The following is a 21,604-nucleotide window of genomic DNA, read 5'->3' as shown; positions in this document are numbered from 1 at the left end:
GTTTATGTCTTTCTTTCTTCAGTCGATAAGAAATTATGTTTTTTGAGGAAAACATTTCAGGATTTCTCCATATAGTGGACTACTATGGTGCCTCGGTAATACGATTTTAAAGTTGGAGAAGAGAATGAGATGGGAGTTTTTCGACATACCCTAACTGTCTTGAACCGCAATACAGAGAGTTCACTCAGAGCTAGACAAGGTCAGCATTTGAGGTTAAAAAGTATATAAATTGTAATTTTTTAAAGAAAATGACCGATCGTTTCGCTAGATAAGACTCTTCTTCCTCAGCTGGGATCATTTAGAGCCCTTTAAAGCTGCATTTAAACTGCATTTTTGGAAGTTCAAACTCACTGGCACCATTAAAGTCCACTTGACACTCGTAAAAATAAAGGTGCTTTAAAAGGTTCTTCACAGCGATGCCATAGACAAACCATTTTTAGTTCCACAAAGAACCATTCACTCAAGGTTCTTCAGAGAACAATCTCTTTCTTACCTTATAATCTGAAGAATTCAGATGTTAAAGATTCTTTATGGAACCATTTAGACAAAAAGGTTCTTCTAAGGCATCGTGAAGCACCTTTATTTTTAGGAGTGTATGGAGAGAAATCCTAAAATGTTTTCCTCAAAAAACATAATTTCTTATCGACTTTAACCATTCTTACACCAAGTCACATCATAGCTGGTTCAATAGTCAGTGCAATCTCACAAGGAAGTTGTCCATTTCTAAGGCAGTCCTATTAAAACATAAAGCTCCAAAAAAAATTCTTACAGTGCACTGTACACATTTGCACCATATTTATCCCTAACAGGGGCATATTAGTACCTCAGAGTATACACATTAATACCTAAATGGGTTTGAAAGATAACAGCTTTTGTACATTTTTTGTACATGTCGCTTGTATCATCAATGTCTCAGTGTTTAGTGAATGAAGAACCCTGCCAGATCCTCATGAATATCTGCACCGCACTCTTCCCTGTGCACACAAATGCACAATTTATGGCCTGTGGTTTACAGTACTATAATGTCAAGGAACCTGTATGGATAGAGATTTATATCATTCAAATTTAATTCATTCTGTAAAATGTTTACAGGGACAATGATTTGACTTGACTTGATGATAATATATTTATTTACTCTACCTGTCCTTTATTTCCCATACTAATATACAGTGGTGGCATGGTCTGTATAAGAATATGTCATCCAGTCATTTCAATGGCAAAAAGTGTCCCAATTTACTTGAATATATCCTACGTATTACCGTAAAATACATGTGCATATTAAAAGTTAGGGTTGGTTAGATTTTTTTTTAAAGAAGTATCTTATGCTCACCAAAAAATACTGTAAAAACAGTAATATTTTGAAATATTTTTTCAATTTAAAATAATTGCTTTCTTTTTTAATATAATTTAATATGAAATTTATTCCCGTGGTGCAAAGCTGAATTTTCAGCATCATTACACCAGTCTTCAATGCCACATGATCCTTTAGAAATCATTTTGTACGGCTGCTTTGCAACGATTTGCATCTTGAAAAGCACTATACAAATAAACTTGAATTGAATTCTAATATGCTCAAGAACGATTCCTTGGTATTATCAATGTTGAAAACAAATCTTTACTGTCACTTTTGATCAATTATTGTGTCCTTGTTGAAAAAAGGTGTTTTTTATTTTATTTTTATTACTGACTAAGATTAAAAATGTATAGTGTGCATCAGAATATTCCTCACATTGTCTGTAACACTGGGTCACTAAATCCCTGGTTGTCCTTGTAATATTGGAGATCAGAGTTGGAGATCGATATCCTGGTGGACTGCCACAGTTGTTGTTGTTGACACATCTCATGGCTTTTCCTTCAGCATTATGATTTCTTGCATCTCTTGGGCCAAAGTTTGAAATTAAAAGATATTTGTGCATCTACCTTAGAACATTTTTCAGTTGATCATTATCTGCACTCTGCACTGTTCTTCCTTCATGTCCCCATTTTAAAATAATTTCTTAGGCATAGCATAATTGTCACTTAACTTGTTAAAACATTAGTTTTAACTGTATGTGCACAATATCTTTGACAGTTCAGGGTCCCTTGGGTCAACGGAGGCCTCTGAACAGGCGAATCTCTTGGTTTGTTAATTCATGCCTGCAGACAGGATTAAATTTTAATGAATTTTGTTTCTCATTTTACCACCTAAATCAAGCAAATTATTAAAGTTAATAAATAATAAAGTCAAATTAATATCAAATTAATAAATATTAAAGCAAGTTCCAGAAGACTCTGCCAAGATGAAGGTGGTTAAATATTCAGTTTAATTTGTTATGAGATACTAAGTTGTATTATAAAAGTTGCATTATTTCCTTGTTCTTCTGGATTTTATTCATTCTGTCAATAAAAATTCCATGTTCAGAGTCAATTTGAATATTTCTGACTGGGTGTAAATCGTTGTCACTTTGATTTATGAGCACACATCGTATGCCAGGTTTTTATTTGCTGATCTTTACAAACTATTAAACGCTAAGACTTCTCTCAGCAAGTCAGAAAATTGAGATTCAGAGAGAGCGAGACATACAGAGTTTTAGGCGGGATGGAATAAGTTATCCTCAGTCAAACAGAAAGAGACTCCTGTTGAATTAAAAGCGAGAGAATGGAGAAAACATCATAGGCAGGGGTTTGAAAGGTGAGCACAGCCTTTGATAGCTGTCTGACTTCTGCTTCTGGTGTAACGCTTTTCATCCTTTCAAAGAATCCTTTTCAAAGTTGCAGCAAACATTCTAAAGTTTGGGTCAGCTTGAGTTGGTTGATAATGTTATTGGCAGCTGTCAGTACGACCACAGGAAACACTGAAATAAACATTTAACCCAATAAATAATATATATATATCTATATACAAGCCATTCACATTTGATGTCCCCAATGTGATGCATTTTTCTGTAAAAAGGAAAAAAAAATTAGATTTTACCCACAGGAACTGCTGGATCATAAAAAGTGGGCATTTTATACCTGAATAGAGCCAGGCTTGAATGTGAGTTTGCAGTTGACATCCACTTTTGCAGAGGCTTTTCAACCTGAATGTGGAGAACAAATTATTATTGCACATTCTACTGACAGGGTTTTAGAAATACTGCATAACAAGTAGCTTAAAACAGTGATTAAATAGCATTTCCCTGAACACCTCAGTCAAGGGAGTGACATATTTAATTTATGACAGGAATGAAAACTAGGCTGTGAGGGATATACTGTATGTACTGTATGTTCAATAGACTGTACTGTTGTTTAACAACATAAGGATTATTCAGTTAACAAAATATTTATTAATTAATTATGAAATTAAAAGTTGAATAAATCTGAATAAATAAGCTTTTCATTGATGTATGTTTTGTTTGGATAGGACAATATTTGGCCGAGATACAACTATTTGAAGATCTTGAATCTGAGGTGCAAATTTTGAGAAAATCGCCTTTGAAGTTGTCCTTTAAATATTAATTAAATCTAATATTTGATCAAGATAAAAAATCTAAATGTTCATAAATGTATAAATAAATTTGATTGCATTTTTACATTTACTTGTTTTATTTAAACTTAAAGAAATAATTTTTTTTTAATAAATATGTGGCCCTGGACCACAAAACCAGTCATAAGTGTACATTTTGAGGGTGCAATAAATCTAAATATTGAGAAAATTGCCTTTAAAGTTGTATAAATGACGTTTTTAGCAACTAATCAAAAATACATTTTTGATTTATTTACAGTAGGAAATATACAAAATATCTTCATGTAACATGATCTTTACTTAATATCCTAATGATTTTTGGCATAAAAGAAAAATTTATTATTTTGACCCATTCAATGTATTTTTGGCTGTTGCTACAAATATACCCCTGCTACTTAAGACTGGTTCTGTGGTCACATTTCTGGGAAAATAGACAAAAACTTAATAAAACATTTTTGAAAGTTGTGAAACAAGATCCGTGCAATTCAATAAGGCATCTAACCTGATCTAAAGGTCTATTGGATAACAGTTAACTAACATCACTATCTATTGGTAACAATTAACCAATATCACTAGTTAAAAGATAAATAAATGCAAATTAATTTTCCTGTTCAAGTACATTCCTACAGCGAGGTCAACTTAAGCCCAAACAGAAACGATATTAATATTCTAGGTGAAAATCATAAAGATAAAATGCATGCCTATTATATGCTACAACAGAGGACTAAAGCTTCAATATCCGTCTGCTGGGTTTTGATTAGTTCAGAGGAACATTAAACATTTTTGAAAGTAAAATTATAGATTAATTGGGGTCTCTGGGACTCCAAATATAAAGAAAGTCAATCTCAAAAGAACAGGAAGCTCAGCGTGCTATATTAAAAATGTATTTCAGTCACACTTTCTTATTTCTTGCTCTTTCTAAGGTCACAACTTTCTCTTTTCTAATCCCTCTCTATCCACATGTCTCTGACTCACTGCTCAGCTTCTCTCCGCATGCTGTTAACTGGCCTGGTGCTTTGGCCCGCTCTTCAGAAGGGTGAGCCAGTGTCGGTCAACACGGCTGTTCGATAATCTTTATCCACTCACCGGCCCGTTCCAGCCCTGCCCAGAGCGAGAAAGAGGGGCTAGATTGTGTCTGGAAGGGAAGGATTTAATGCGCTCTTCTCCCTGCCTTCATTACATTCCCAGACCAACATCATCTCTCTTACTTCAGACCTTGAACTTTGTCGCTTCCCCCGCTGAGACCCTCATGATCCAGTGTGCATCAACCTCATAGCCGCTTCTTTAAATTACCTGATTCTCTGGTTTATGACACACGCTTAGTAATCCTCTGACACATGCTCTAGTCATCTTCTCCCCATCAGCTCCATTTAGCCTTCACCGGCTGATGTGTCATATTATACAGACACAGGTTCTCCATAATGTGACACTGTATCCATAAATGTTTCTTGGCCTATGTAATAGGGATCTATCTGGGTCAGCATGGCCTTGATGGGACTGTAACGGGATGTAAAGCTGAATTGCATATGACCAAAATTTGTTTTACGAGCTTAAGGGTAGTTCGGGCATGTTCTTTGGTAATACAAGAAACTCATTTACTATCTTGGGCCCTTGTTGGTTTATGAACAGGAGCTATTTAGTGTTCATCCACTGCCATCTTGTGGTAGGTTTCGAATCCTGCACCACATTTTAATGAAGATTATTCATCCTTGCGTCGAACTTGCATGACTTACAATGTAAATAAAGGAAATGTTCTGATTGAAGTTCATGCTGCTTTTTATATGGTACAATCATCCTTACAAACCTTAGAAACCTTAGAAATTAATGCTTTTATTTAGCAAGGATGCTTTAAATTGATCAAAAGACATGATAAAGTCATTTATAATGTTACAAAAGATTTCTGTTTCTTCTGAACTTTCTTTTCATCAAAGAATCCAGAAAAACCCACCTAGCTGTTTTCAACATAATAATAATAATAATAATAATAATAAATGTTTTTGAGCAGCAAATCAGAATATTTCTGAAGGATCATTCACTCTTATTGGAAAATGTACTCTTTGGCTTTACTTACTATCCTGACAAAGTGGAATATACTTTTACTTAATTAACTTACTTGTTTTATTGACCAAATTCCACATTCAAGTGTAAAATTACTAATAAAAATTCTTGACTTAAATATGTATTCATATTGACAGTATTTGAGACTCTGTGAATAAGAAAGCTTTAAGAACTTTAAAAATTTGTGAATTTTACAATATTTTTAAATGATTTTATATATGCATACATGTGTGTGCATCTTGTATTTTGGTTTTGAAGTTTTATACTTTCCTCCACTGGCAACTATTTTTGTTTCTAATTTGTCTTTCTATCTTTTTTCTTTTCCTTTTCTTATTTTTGATAATATGTTATATGTTACTGTTCTTTTGAATAAAAAAAAAAATTCTGAAGGATCATGTGACTGGAGTAATGATGCTAAAAATTCTGCTTTAAAATCACAGGATTAAATTACATTTTTAAATATATTCAAACAGAAATAAGTTATTTTAAATAGTAAAAACTTATGTTAAAAGTAAAAAGTAAATAGTAAAAAGGCTTATGTTAAAAACATACAAAAACTTTTGACTGGTTGTGTCTGCGTGTGTGAAAATTGAAAATAGTCTACAATACAAATTAAACATTTTGTGATAATTTCATTATAAAAAGTTATTTTAAATTGAATATGTCTAGATGGAACACTTTTTAGATAGTGAAAAGGTCAGTTAATAATTAATCAGAATCAGAATGAGCTTTATTGCCAGGTATGATTACACATACTAGGAATTTGTTATAGTGACAGAAGCTCCACAGTGCAACAGAATGACAGTGACAAGACAAGACACAGATTATAAAAAGAACAATATACAAATATACAAGACAGACAATGTGCAAAATAGCAAAGACACAATATACAATAAACAATTTACTGTACAGGTTAGGTGCTAAACTTGAATTTAAATAACTGAATAAATGTATAATAGTGTTGTGGTTCACTATCACTGTCAAGTGTTCATGAGATGGAAGTCTTATTCATAAAGAACACATTAAGTTTATGAGTAAAGACTTTATAATTTTACATACGATTTTTATTTTAAAAAAATGCTCTTTTAAACTTTATAGTCATCAGAAATCCTGAAAAAAATTGTATCACAAAAGTATTAAGCAGCAAACTAACATATTAGAATGATTTCTAAAGGACTATGTGTTACTGAAAAGTGGAGTAATGAATGCAAAATCTCAGCTTTGCATCACAGGAACAAATTAGATTTGAAACAGTAATAATCAGTGGAAAGTTACTTTTAAAAGTAATGCATAACAATATTGTGTAACTCCCTAAAAAGTAACTAATTACATAGTTACTTTTTATAGAAAGTAATGCATTACATTACTTTTGCGTTATTTTTTAAATCTGTGCAGGGCTTGCTTGTTTGTTTGTTTTTAATATAAATGTATATATTCATTTCAGCCAATGTAAAAGGCTTTTCACACCAAAAGCCTCTTTAGAGAAAGTAAATTCAGCTCTTCAGCAAAAAAAAAAAGAAAGAAAACAAATGTTAGATGGTCTTGAGTAATTTTTGCTTATCAATATGGATTAATTGGATCATCGAAGGTCAGCAGTGAAGACATCAGTTAATAAACGGGGATTAAATAAAGGATATTTGTATTATTTAACATTTTTAATTACTGCAGGTTTGCGTCATATTCTGAGTTGAATTTCACTGTTTTTATTCATTTTGAAGAATACTGTATCTGTTTTTTTGTTTTTTTTGTGAGTGAGATGAATTAATGCATGTTCACATTTATTCTAGAAATAAAATAACATCTTACTCACAATTTCTCTTAACATGGGGCCAGGAGAGCTTTTAATCAATAAATGAAGGGAAAAAGTAACTGGTGTTACTTATTTGAAAAAATTCTCAGATATTTTCTTGTCAATTAAAAAGTAATGCATTACTTTACTAGTTACTTGGAAAAAGTAATAATACGTAACTCATGTTACTTGGAATGCCTTACCCCCAAACACTGGTAATAATATTTCACAAAATTGCAGTTTTATTAAGTTCTTAACCTTTGCAGTTTGGACAGTAGTACAATCAGTTTGGAAAATGACATATCAAAATAGTACCGTAGCAATAATAAAAGGCAGAGAATATGAAAGAAGAAAATGTGGATCCAACAGAGAACAGTATAAAAAAGTAATACGGTCATAAAAAATGAAATCTGTAAGAGCAGTGAATAAAATAGGTGATTTACTCACTGTGTTTCGCTGTATTGTTAAACGAGTGCACACAAGGAATATAAACCGTATGTGATTTAAAACCTGTCATCTGTTCTCATGAATTCCGATCTAATGCTATAATTTTTTCCTTTGTGAAGTTTTAAGCAGGAAGGTGACGGTGAACTACATTTCCCAGAGTGCAACGCGCTGATAGCTTCTTCCTCGACAAAAATGGCGGCTCCTTTAACACTCTTGCTGATAGTGGCTGTTACAATAAGAGCCGTTTTATTCCGATCCAGTTTGGCAGAATTAATATCAGAGAGGGTCGAGGTGGTGTCGCCTTTGAATGCGTGGAAACGAGGTATGTTAATGTGTTTTTTCTGTGTGGGAATGCTGTATACTGATGGTATGCTTTTGCATGGCAGCATTGCTGAGCTGTCAAATGAAGACATTGTCAGCACATCATGTTTTCATGCCTCATTTATAAGAGAAATATTGTTAATAACACTTTGTTTACTTATATATGTGATCTTAGATATTTAGCATCAATGGAATACGGAGGTTTCGAACTCCACAGCCTGTTGTGGCACCCTTTTAATATCTATTTACAGTATGTCTAGTATTGAATTAATTGCATTATTGCAAAATGTTCTTAAGTTTGATTTTACATCAAATCCGTGTTACAGCTAGCATTCCATATCCGTCATCCATGTTATATTTAAACAGTCTAATACAAATATTGTAAAAGTGAAGTGATTTTTGGGCGTTGTTTCAGTTGAAAAAACCTTACACACTGTTTATCAGTATTGTCCTCTTCACCACCTTGAATATAATTGCTTATGTATATAATTATCATGTAATGGTAAAATGTCTTCAAGTTCTTTGTTTTAGTTGTTAAATGCATAATGTGATTGATTTCTGGGTTGAACAGTTGTTGAGGGTCTTGCCTTGTTGGATCTGGGGGTCTCGCCTTACTCAGGAGATGTGTTTCATGAAGTAAGTTCTGTTTGACTTTGTGTTTAATTCATTTACTTTTTAATTCTATGCTCCAGTGTCAGTCTTTAATTGTTTAATTGTTTTTTTTTTTACAGACACCGCTTATGATATACCTCTTTCATTTTGTGGTCGACTATGCAGAGATTGTTTTTATGGTAAGTCCTTATTTTGTTGGTTTTCTTTCCTGTTTTTTACATCATTGGACTGTGCAAACATAGCAATTGATAGTGACAATCCCAAATCTGATTTACTATCCCTGGTGAAAAAACAGCTAAAACCAGCCTAGGCTAGTTTTAGAGGTGTTTTGGCCAGGCTGGTCAGGCTGGAAGACCAGCTAAAACCAGCTACTTTCAGCTTAAACCAGCTACAACCAGCCGACCAGCCTAGGCTGGTTTTAGCAGTTTTTTTCAGCAGGGATGAAATTTTCAAGGTTACTTTGAATTAAAAACATAGTTTGTAGCTATTACTGTGTGTCTGTGTTTTTGTGCAATTCACTTCTTGTACATATGTAAATATACTCGTATAACATTATGTCACCAGATAGCAGATGGAATCACAGCGGTGGCTCTTTATCTGTCAATTCAGACTTATAATAAGAATGTGGTAAGTTATAGCTTGCATTTTTGTTTATATTTATGTACGTCTCTTACTACCAGTCAAAAGTTTTTGAACAAGTAAGATTGTTAATGTTTTTAAAGTATTCTCTTCTGCTCACCAAGCTTGCATTTATTTGATCCAAAATATAGCAAAAGCAGTAATATTGTGAAATAGTTTTACTATTTAAAGTAACTGCTTTCTATTTTAATATATTTTAAAATGTAATTTATTCCTGTGATCAAAGCAACATTTTCAGCATCATTTAATTTTTCCAATCTTCAGTGTCACATGATTCCTTAGAAATCATTCTAATATGCTGATTTGCTGTTCAAGAAACATTTATTATTATTATTATTATCAATATTTAAAACATTGAGTACAGTACATTCTTTGAATAGAAAGATCCAAAGATCAGCATTCATCAGAAATGAAAAGCTTTTGTAACATTATACACTATACCATTCAAAAGCTTGAAACCAGTATAACTTCTTTTTTTTCTTTTTTTTTTGGAATTTAGTAGGGCTGGACAAAAAAATAGATTTTTCGATATATCGTTTTTAAAAATGTAGTCGATTCAAAACCGATTCTCAAAGGCCACTTATCAATTTTTTCGATATTTATTTACACAAGCATTAAACATACGATTTACGTTAATCTTATTACTAGTCTAATCCACTAGGTGTCATCCCCTTATTTACCTTGCTTAATGTCTGACATAAAATAACCTGATCCTGTTTCATCAAGGTATGCGACTGTTCTGACTTGTCCAATTTCCAGCAGTTTTTCATCTGATGAAATCAATTCTGTCTATTCATTTTAAACATTTAAAATATAAAGCTGAGTTCTGTTTTATTGTACCCAAGTGTACTTGAAATTAAAAAGTGTTTATGTACAGGTTTGTGGCTCTTAATTTCCTTTTATTAATTAACCACTTGTAATCTTATGTTCACTGTTAATTTTTTGTATTAAATCTATATTCATTCATATTGTCAAATCAAGAATTGACATCGAGAATCGAAATCGAATCGAAAATCGAATCGAATTAAGAACTTGAAAATCGAAATCGAATCGAATCGAATCGGAACATCTGAGTCGATACCCAGCTCTAGAATTTAGCTATTTCAGATAAATGCTGTTCTCATGAACTTTCTATTCATCAAATAATCCTGAAAAAATTCTACTCAGCTGTTTTCAACATAATAATAATAATAATAGATGTTTTTTGAGCAGCAAATCATAATATTTCTGAAGGATCACGTGACTGGAGTAATGATGCTAAAAATGTAGCTTTGAAATCACAGGAATAAATTACATTTTAAAATGTATTCAAATAGAAAACAGTTATTTCAAATAGTAAAAATATTTCAGAATTTCAGTTTTTGCTGTAGTTTGGATCAAATAAATGCAGGCTTGGTGAGCAGAAGAGACTTATTTAAAAAACAAAAATCTTTTGACTGGTAGTATAAGTTAGAACCAATAATTCATTATATTTTAATATTCTTATAATTATTTGATATTTTTCAATATTTTATAGATCAACATATCTTGCATCTGTGTGTACTTTGTAGTTCAGAAAACAGAAGTATGCCTTGGAATCGGACCGGTATCCCGCCGACTGTTTGGAGCTCCTCCGCTCTCCCAAGGAAATGTTCTACGTCCCCCTCAAAGTTGCCATGTTGTAAGTTCTGATAAGGCTTTAAATCAAGATTATGCAATCATTCTTTTTGTTAAAAAAAGAAACAGTATGGCACACTAACACATGTTTCATTTGCCTAATTGTCTTCCAGTTATCTGTTGAATCCCTTCACCATCCTGTCTTGTGTGGCAAAGTCAACCTGTGGACTAAACAATGCCGTTATTGCGCTCTTCATTCTCTGTACATTAAAAGGTGAGTGTACCCTTAGGACACTTAAAGGTGGGCCAAACCTTTTAAAATCTAAACTTCCTGATTTGCATTCTTCTACTTTGCATCAAAAGTGCTTTGTTGGTAAAGGTAAAGTACATACTTTTAAATATATAGTGGAACAGTATGCCAGTATTGCGACTTTATTGTCTTGAAATGGCATCTTGTTATAATAGACCCACTTGCCAAGTATTGTTTGTGTGTGAATACAGTTGAAGTCAAAAGTTTACATATACCTGCAGAATCTGCAAGATGTTGATTATTTTAGCAAAATAGGAGGAATCATACAAAATGCTAAAAAAGTTATTTTTTATTTAGTACTGACCTGAATAAGATATTTCACATAAAAGACATACATATAGTCCACAAAAAAAAAAAATAATAATAGTTGAATTTATAAAAATGACCCAGTTCAGAAGTTTACATACGCTTGATTCTTAATACTGTGTTGTTACCTGAATGATCCAAAGCTGTGTTTTTTTGTTTGGTGCTTACTGAATCTCTTGAAAGAAAAACGATGCATTAAGAGTAAAAACTTTAATTTGAAGATCAGGGTAAAGTTTGACTGTTCAGGACAAACAAGGAATTTATGAACAACTACTGTTTCACTAAACAAAAAAAACCCCAGCTGAGGATCAGGTAACAACACGGTATTAAGAATCAAGTGTATGTAAACTTTTGGACAGGGTCATTTTTTATAAATTCAACTATTATGTTCTCTTGTGGACAATATGTACACATCTTGTATGTGAAATGTCTTATTTAGGTCAGTGCTAAATAAAAAATAACATACATTTTGTATGATCCCTCTTATTTTGCTAAAATAATGAACATTTCGCAGATTCCGCAAGATGTATGTAAACTTGTGCACTACCATTCAAAACAGTTTGGTGTCAATAAAAAGTTTTATTCGGAAAGAACACATTAAGGTGATGAGTAAAGACTTCAACTTTTCAAATAAATGTTCTTTTAAACTTTATAGTCATCAGAAATCCTGAAAAAAACACAGTTTCCACAAAAATATTAAGCAGCACAACTAAGCAGCAAATCAACATATTAGAATGATTTCTAAAGGACCATGTGATGCTGACAATTCAGGTTTGCATCACAGGAATTAGATTTGAAAAAGTAATATTTCACAATATTGCAGTTTTACTTTATTTAATGGTGGTGTATAATATGAAAATTGTCTCATTATTAATAACAGCTGTTCATACTTAATGTATTTATAGTTATATCAAGTATAGAGTAATAGTCTCTGGTTTACTGTATGTGTGGTTGTCTTTCTTTTTTTCAGGTAGTGCCTTGTTAAGTGGGATATTGTTGGCCTTGGCCACTTATCAGTCCATCTATCCTCTGACCCTGTTTGCTCCTGCACTCCTGTTCTTCCTGCAGGTGAGACTCTAAACTCAGACTAAAGCCAATACAATTGCTCTGTTGGCCAAAATAAAACTTCTTTTTCTCTGTCTTTTTCAGAGGTTATATATCCCAGTGAACCTGAGAAGGAGTAGTTTCTGGTTCTTCACTCTTCAGTATGCGTTTATATATGTGGGCAGTCTGGTGGTGATCACTGGACTCTCTTTCTTCCTCCTGGGCTCCTGGGACTTCATCCCTTCTGTTTATGGATTCATGTCAGTCACCAATCGTACGCCACACACTTATATTCAAATCTGGATTTTTTTATTCAAATATTTACTGTGTGTGTATTCCACAGATTTTCTGTTCCAGACCTGACTCCAAACATCGGACTCTTCTGGTACTTCTTTGCAGAGATGTTTGAGCACTTCCGTCTCTTCTTCATCTGCGTCTTCCAGATCAATGTGTTCTTTTACACCATTCCACTCTCCATCAAACTCAAGTAGGTCATGCATATACCTGAATATTAACAGTGCATTTATTAAGCATGTATAGCACTCTAATGTGTAAACGATTCAATCAAACAGGGAGCATCCAGTGTTCCTCATCTTCATGCAGATTGCCATCATCTCCATCTTTAAGTCATACCCCACCGTGGGAGATGTCGCCCTCTACATGGCATTTTTGCCGGCCTGGAGTCACCTTTACCGATGTGAGTATCTGTTTTCATTTTAATCTGTTGACAGATTAGCTATTAAAGCAGGAAAATGGAGTAGAGCATATCAAAGGGCATGTCCTTTTTTTGAACCGTAAAGCATTTGCTACTTGCTAGTTGGTGACAGGTGGTAGTAAGTGAAGAGGCATTTTCATTCAGAGAGCATTTTATTGAAAAAAAATGTATTTATTGTAATATTCAGTTGTGCTGTTTGTCCAGATTCTTAAAGGAGTAGTTCACTTTTAGAACAAAAATGTATAGATAATGTACTCACCCCCTTGTCATCCAAGATGTTCATGTCTTTCTTTCTTCAGTTAAGAAAGAAATTACGTTTTTGAGGAAATTTCTCTCCATATAATGGACTTCTATGGTGCCCCCAAGTTTGAACTTCCAAAATGCAGTTTAAATGCAGCTTCAAAGGACTCTAAATAATCCCATCTGAGGAAGAAGCATCTTATTTAGCGACACGAACAGTTATTTTCTAAAAACATTTACAATTTATATACTTTTTAATCTACACAGAGTACACACAGAGCTAGACAAGATGAGCATTTGAGGTTAAAAAGTATATACATTGTAATTTTTTTTGTAAATAACTGATCATTTTGCTAGATAAGACCCTTTTTTCTTCGGCTGTGATTGTTTAGAGCCATTTGAAGATACATTTTGGAAGTTCAAACTCGGGGGCACCATAGAAGTCCATTATATGGAGAGAAATCCTGAAATGTTTTCCTTAAAAAACATAATTTTCTTATGACTGAAGAAAGAAAGACATGAACATCTTGGATGACAAGAGGGTGTGTAAATTTTTGTTCTGAAACTGAACTTTCTTTAAAGTCAAATTTTGTGTGTAAAGGTGTACAAATCATATGTGATTCTGGACCACAAAGCCAGTCATAAGCAGCACGGGTATATTTGTAGCAATAGCCAAAAATACAATGTATGGGTCAAAACTGTATATTTTTCTTTTATGCCAAAAATCATTAGGATCTTAAGTAAAGATTATGTTCCATGAAGATAAATTTTCTATCGTGAATATATCAAAAAATTATTTTTAATTAGTAGTATGTATTGCTAAGAACTTCATTTGGACAACTTTAAAGGTGTTTTTTTTTTCAATATTTAGATTTTTTGCTTCCTCAGATTCCAGATTTTCAAATAGTTGTATCTTAGCCAAATACTGTCCTATCCTATCCCAGCTTTCAGATGATGTATAAATTTCAATTAAAAAAAAAATAAATTACTGGTTTTGTGGTCCAGGGTCACATATAAGCCAAAACACATGAAAGAAAAGCATCAGACTCATTTAATTCTCAATTTGAATTCTTTAGTAATATGAAAGTGCTTATAAATTATACCTTTCATGAAGAATTTAGTTTTAAAGAAATTAATACTTATTTCATATGGATGCATTAAATTAATCAAAAGTGACCGTCAAAACATTTCTAATGTTACTAAAGATTTCTGTTTCAAATAAATGATTTTGTTTTGATCTTTCAATTGATCAGAAATCCTGAAAAAAATAATTGTATTGCACTTTCCACTAAAAAAAAAAGTTATTTTAAAAGGGATAGTTCACCCAAAAATGAAATTTACCCCACGATTTACTCGCCCTCAAGCCATCCTAGGTGTATATGACTTTCTTCTTTTAGACAAATGCAGTCGGAACTATATTAAAAAATGTTCTGGCTCTTCCAAGCTTTAATAATTGCAGTGAATAGGTGTTGAGATTTTGAAGTCCAATAAAGTGCATTCATCAGTCATAAAAAAGTGCGCCACACAGCTCCGGGCCTTCTGAAGTGAATTCATGCGGTTGTGTAAGAAAAATAGCTATATTTAAAACTTTATAAACCGTAATTGCTAGCTTCCGCTAACTGTCATGCGCACATTTCACAGTTTTCACCATATTCCTGTGGATGACGAAGGCGTAGCGTAAAATCCGGTGAGATTATGCTAATCTCGTGAGAGCCAAGTTTTGTTCACAAAAGCAAAGGAAGCAAAGTTTCCTTTGTTTAGCAAAGGAAAACCAGTCTCCTGTTGGCTTAAAATTCTCTGACATTTTTCTTTACAAATCCTTGTTTTGTACTTCTAATTCATAACCGGTGTTTTGTTTTGCTCTCTTCACTGTGCTTTCGTGTTCGTCACTGCTCATCACCAGAGCTTACTCCTTTGTCATCTGCTTTCTTGTGAACAAGTGTATGACAGTTAACCGAAGCTAGAGATTACGGATTTTAAATATGAAGAATTTCTTACACAAACACATTTATTGACCCCCTGGAGCTGTGTGAAGTACTTTTTATGATGATGGATGCACTTTAAAATCCCAACAGCCATTCACTGCCATTACAAAGCTTGGAATAGCCAGAACATTTTAATATAACGAGGATGAGTAAATCATGTGGTAATTTTCATTTTCAGTTAAGCTATTCCTTTAAGGCAAATATTACAGTTTTTATACGGTATTTTGATCAGTTAAATGCGGCTTTGGTGAACATATTCCAAAAACATTGCCATGAAATAATAAAACATGGAGTATATTCTGTTTAATATATATAGCACTTTTACAAATAATGTGTGTACAATTTTCAACTATTTAAAGAAGTAGTTCACTTTCAGAACAAAAATTTACAGATAATGTACTCACCTCCTTGTCATCCAAGATGTTTATGTCTTTCATTCTTCAGTTGTAAGGAAATTTTTTAAGTAAACATTTCAGGATTTCTCTCCATATAATGAACTTCTATGGTGCCCCGAGTTTGAACTTCCAAAATGCAGCTTCAAAGGGCTCTAAACCATCACAGCCAAGAAAAGAAGGGTCTTATCTAGCAAAACGATGTGTTATTTACAATTACAGTTTATATGCTTTTTAACCTTAAAGTACATTATCTGTAAATTTTTGTTCTGAAAGTGAACTACTCCTTTAATAAACAACTATCATTTAAATTATGCGGAAATATGTAAAGCTCCCAGTTGAATGCTGTAAACGTAAATTCTGTGCAAGCCTGCATAAACATGCACACAGTTTGTTTCTCTTTCTATTTCAGTTTTGAGAAACATCTTTTTGGTTTCATGCGTGCTGTTGGCGTGCTCCGCACTCTTTCCTGTCCTCTGGCATCTGTGGATATACGCTGGCAGCGCCAACTCTAATTTCTACTATGCCATCACATTGCTATTCAACTTTGGACAGGTAAATTGTCCCATCTTGATAAGCCATTTCTCTTTTCACATTTCAACTGGAATTATAGCTGCCATGTTGTCTCACATTAAGCAGCAAATCTTTAAGGTAAACAAAAACGCTTCTTAGCCTCAAGGTGGAGTCAGATTCTATTCATTAGACACTGACAGCAGCTTGTCATGCCAGATCTTTTCCTGTACTTTTTGAAGGCAGCACGTGAAACCTAGTGTCAGGTTGCAAGAAAGATAGCAAAAGGGCTATTGAAATGCACAGCCAAACAAATAGTAAAAAAAGGTTAACTGCAAAGATAGCAGCGGTCGTCCACTCCTAGCTTTTGATGTTTGAAAGACTCTGCTACGATAGTGTTTACAACTACTTGGCTGACAAATTGCTGGTGGAAAAATTGATGTAAGAGCAAGGTTTCATTATTCATTAAGTTGGGTAAGTGTCAGCTAAACAGTCCCGTATTGGGTTAACCAAGACAGCCGGCACACCCACATTGCCCATGAGGCACGTGCACCTCATGTTTGCTTCACAATCTTGGAACAAATCCTATGTTTTAGTAGACATTTTAGTTGGTCAGTTTGAACTCATAACATAAGTTCATTTAGCAGGTAAATTCACAGTAATGTTTACAGATTACATGAGCTAATGTCATGTGTGTTTACACTTCCACAGATCCTCCTGGTATCAGATTATTTTTACGCCTACCTGCGTCGAGAACATCACCTGACACACGGCCTCTATCTAAAGAAGAAAGACGGTACTGAAGCCACTCTAGTGTTAAAGTGACCTTCTTTGACAGGACTTAAAGCTCTCACCGACTGCCTCACACTCCCATATCTTTGCTTTTTTTAACTTTCCACACTCCATTTTTCCCCTAGCTCTTTTAGTCTCTCGGCTTTTTGCCTCTTCTGTTGTTGTTGTTTTGTTTTGTTTTGAAAACCTGGTACTTTCTTTTGCACATTTGAGCATTTTACCTCATGTTTGAATGTTGACACCCCCTCTTGGACCAAAGCTGACTTTTTGCTAATGGGGGTCGACTGAAGGTATCTGAGTGATACAGAACTTTACTCTTTTGGCTCCCATGAGGTGGGTGCAAAGATATTTTCACTTTTGATTAGCTTGTCTTTCATTGTTTCAAATGATTTCTCTTCTTTATTAAACTTTTTTCAAAAAGTGAGGTTGTTTGGTTGGACGTGCAGTTTGAAGTCATGGTCAGAAGAGGGCATAACATGAATGTGGAGTGATTACAAACCTTGACTTAAGAGGGCCAAAACTGACAGAGCCCTCAGCGCCTTTTATTGGAGAGTCCGACGTGGAGAGGTGGTTATGTCAATTGTTCTCTGAATGCTTTTCTTGTTTTGACTCGTAAACAAAAACTTGTACACTCTTAAAAATAAAGTTGCTTTAAAAGGTTTTTCAAGTGATGCTGTAGAAGAACCATTTTTGGTTCCACAAAGATCTATTCAGTCAAAGATTCTTTAAAGAACGTCCTCTCTTACCTTTTTATAATCTGAAGAACCTTTTGTGAAACAGAAAGGTTCTTCAGATGTTTAAGGTTCTTTATGGAACCATTTAGACAAAAAACGTTCTTACATGGCATCGTGAAGCACCTTTATTTTTAAGAGTGTGTGCGAGAGGCATACGAGTTGCTTAAATATTCATGTAGTTTTATGTTTTTACAAAATGAGGGATTGAACCGCACTGCACATTTATTTATTTTTAAATTAGCCCTGGTTTGAATTGGATTTTATTGTTCTGCCTTATGATTCCTTTGGGATTAGGAATTATCCGCCTGGATTTACTTTGATCCATGCTTTTTATCCAACCAGGGCACGTGAATCTATTGGTTGCACACCTGTAAAACCCCTCCCTCTTGTGGCTAGACCTTTCTTGTTCTTAAATGGTGGAATTTTCCATTGCTTGTTGATTCTAGACTTTTCCAGTAGTCCGCCCTTTGGTCAGGTAGGAAGACGTTTAAACATCCGGGTGGCTTCAATTATAAGGTCAGCTGTTTCAAAGTCTAGTGTGTCGAAGTCATCTCTAAAGTCATAAAGATGTAGACACTGAAGGTTTACAAACATATGCTTGCCATTTTATTTCAACATGCAATGACCTTATTGTACCTTATGTTAACCTTAAATGACATTTATAACACAAATGTATTTCCTTAAACAGCTAAAATAATTAGTTGTTAAATTATTTAACTCACAGCTAAAGTATTTTATATCGCACTGTATATTAACCAAGAAACTGTTAGCAGGAAGATTAAAATGAAGAAACTAATTATTCACTCTTGATCTGATTTTAAGTAAAACCAAGCAAAACAATGACATTTTCAGTTTGCTTCTCTTACACTCTTAAAAATAAAGGTGCTTTAAAAGGTTCTTCACAACCATTTTTGGCTTCACAAAGAACCATTCAGTCAAAGGTTCTTTGAAGAACCATTTCTTTCTTACCTTTTTACAATCTGAAGAACCTTCTTTCGCAAACAAAGAACCTTTTGTGAAACAGAAAGCTTCTTCAGATGTTAAAGGTTCTTTATGTAACAATTTAGACAAAGGTTCTTCTATGGCATCGTGAAGCACCTTTTTTTTTAAGAATGTACCACATTGGGAAAAACCTTATTTCAAGCCTCACTTATTTAGTTTGATTTGTCCTTAAAACAAAAACAAGCATTAGAAATGTAAGAAAAAGAAAGTTCTTATACAGTTGAAGTACATTCATTTTGTTTTGACACTGTTTAGACATACAGCATTTTAACTGAAACTACTGACTTTAACTAACCATTTTAAGCAGTTGTTGTATTAGCAGTACTTTTTTTTCTTTCGTGGGGATTATTTATTGTGTTCTTTTTAATTTATTTTTCTACTCCATTTTACTTCGGATGCTTTCGGTACCAAGTTAGAAACATTTGAATGGCCTGCGAAATGTGAACATGTCTGTGGTTGGCACGATTAAGGGCTTCTCTCCTGCTCGCATCGGAGATGGAACTGCAGGGAATCTTTTTCTTAAGTTAGTGCAAAATTTGAACAACTTTAATGTGTTTTCAGGAAGTTTCTCTTGCATTTCGAATGCCTACTACCAGCGGTTCGGAAGTGTGCACACTGCAGTATTACACATTATGTGACCTCCGTTTCACATTACTCTGGTTCCTCTTTCGATCTGAAAGTTAAGTTTGGGCCATTCTGGATGTCAAAACACTGGCTTGAAATGATTTGTAAATGATGTGGTGATTAAAATGCCAATAAAGATTATTTCTCAGTTGTGTTGTTTTGATAAACCATGTCGGTTTTTGATTTAAGGGAGTTTTATAGAAGTTCAACGTGTTGTGCTTAGTTATTTGGGCGGAAAACAGCAGTCTTATGATCTGTTTTTTTTTGTTGTTGTTGAGAAAAATGTGCAGTTTAAAAAAAGCCTGTCATGGGTTTCCATGGAGAAACAAGAAGTGTAATCTCTCATGTCAGCAAGTATTGTGTCCCAGTTCAAGTACGTACATACCATTACTGATGTCATGACTTGATGACTAGACTAATGAATAGATTTTCTTCGTTCACAAGTTTAAAGTTTTCTGCACATTCTGTAGATGCTTTAGAATTGTCCTAAAGCATTTTGTAGTTACGAAATACCTCGCTGACAAATGACGCTAAAACAAGGTTAAGTGGAGTAAAAAAAAATTTGAAAATTGAGCAATTATGCCCCACCTGCTTCATTTTGACAAATACTTTAAGCTGTCCTGAGTAAAATGAAGAGATTTAGCAGTATTCCCATTAACTGCACATGTTGTGAAAATCATGTTTTGTGTATACTTCATTTTGATACTTTTTTTTTTTTTATCCAGAATGCTTTTTTACTTTGAAACGTATTAGTTAGGCTATTAAAATGTTGTACTGACTTGCTTCTTGACATTTGCCACGAATTACATACAATTATTCTGTCATTACCGGGAGACGTCAGTCGCACCAGGTGAAAAGTCAGAATGACTTATTTTTTTCTTTGTCATTGTTTTGGTGTCCTTTCACCTCTTTCAATATATGAAATTACTTTAACCACAGGTTGAGATGTTTGTTTTAGATCATTTATATTTGAATGTTAGTCTTCAGCTATAAAACTGTCAAATTGTCAGTTGTAATAAATCAGTTTGAGTTATTATATGATAGCTTTCTTTGACATTTTAATTTCTGACATTCCCTGGAATCCAAGGTTTTTATTGGTAACATTAGTTAACAGTAGTTATACTAATACTTCCACAACAGTTATTACTCTTGGTCACACTGCGCAAAAAAAAAAAAAAAAAAAAGCTAAATGTTAAATACCAAAAACATTTTAACATTTTAACATTTAAAGGTATACTGTACTATGAATACTAGTATGTGTATACATTAACACTACCCAAGCTGTAAAAAGTGATTGTTTGCTGTTAGTTCATGATACCTATTGTTAAGAAATAGAACTTTACAGTATAGAAACCTTATACGGAAGCAAAACCAAGTTTATCTAACAACATAATTGCTTCTATTTCATTCTCGTGGTTTCTGTGCAGATTGCCTGGATAATGTTACATAAGTATTTACATAACATTTGAGCTACCATGACAACCGCAGGGGACCTGTTGAATCAGATTTTCATATTACCATTCTTTAGCTTGAGCTGATTAAGCAATGCATTGTTATAACACAGACTTGGTTCTCTTTGTGAGTGCCGTTGACTCTTGGATAGACTAAAGAGAAATGCTTTTGGAAGCCTTTTGAAAAGGGCCCCTCATTCATTCTGTCTGACTGGAAACTTGTTGAGTCATACGCTGACTATAGCCAGCAGAATGCAAGAGGCTACTGACGAAAAGCGTAAAGGGCTAAAATGAAGCATTTGGTCTAAGACAAAATGCTTTTTTAAACCTACTTATTAAAGATAATGGAAAATGTTAATTAAAGAATGTTTAATGTTAATTAAGGAAAATGTATAATGACTAAAATTAGCAGCATTTGAGATTTCAATTCATCTATGGGTATTAATGCGGCTGAGATAATCTGATAACAGCAACCCCTTCAACCCCTCAGAAGTAACCTATTAATTTCAATATTTGTACGGATATCTATAAAGGCATAATTCACCCAAAAATG

At 33.5% G+C, this 21,604-nt stretch overlaps 1 protein-coding gene across 1 annotated transcript; it reads left to right on the top strand.

Annotated features, from left to right (window-relative positions):
- The first annotated feature begins 7,970 nt into the window (after nt 1-7,970).
- pigu (phosphatidylinositol glycan anchor biosynthesis, class U) lies at nt 7,971-20,515 on the top strand. Its single transcript, XM_073851626.1, has 12 exons — nt 7,971-8,100; nt 8,671-8,735; nt 8,831-8,890; nt 9,276-9,338; nt 10,901-11,010; nt 11,120-11,220; nt 12,533-12,630; nt 12,712-12,866; nt 12,950-13,093; nt 13,179-13,303; nt 16,351-16,493; nt 17,160-20,515. The coding sequence occupies exons 1-12, from the start codon at nt 7,971-7,973 to the stop codon at nt 17,271-17,273; spliced, it is 1,308 nt and encodes a 435-aa protein (XP_073707727.1). The 3' UTR covers nt 17,274-20,515.
- Nucleotides 20,516-21,604: the final 1,089 nt, after the last annotated feature.

Source organism: Garra rufa, chromosome 12, assembly GCF_049309525.1.
Source record: "Garra rufa chromosome 12, GarRuf1.0, whole genome shotgun sequence".
Classification (NCBI taxonomy): domain Eukaryota; kingdom Metazoa; phylum Chordata; class Actinopteri; order Cypriniformes; family Cyprinidae; genus Garra; species Garra rufa.
Note: the sequence above shows the minus strand (reverse complement) of the source record. Positions and strands in the feature narration are given on the sequence as shown.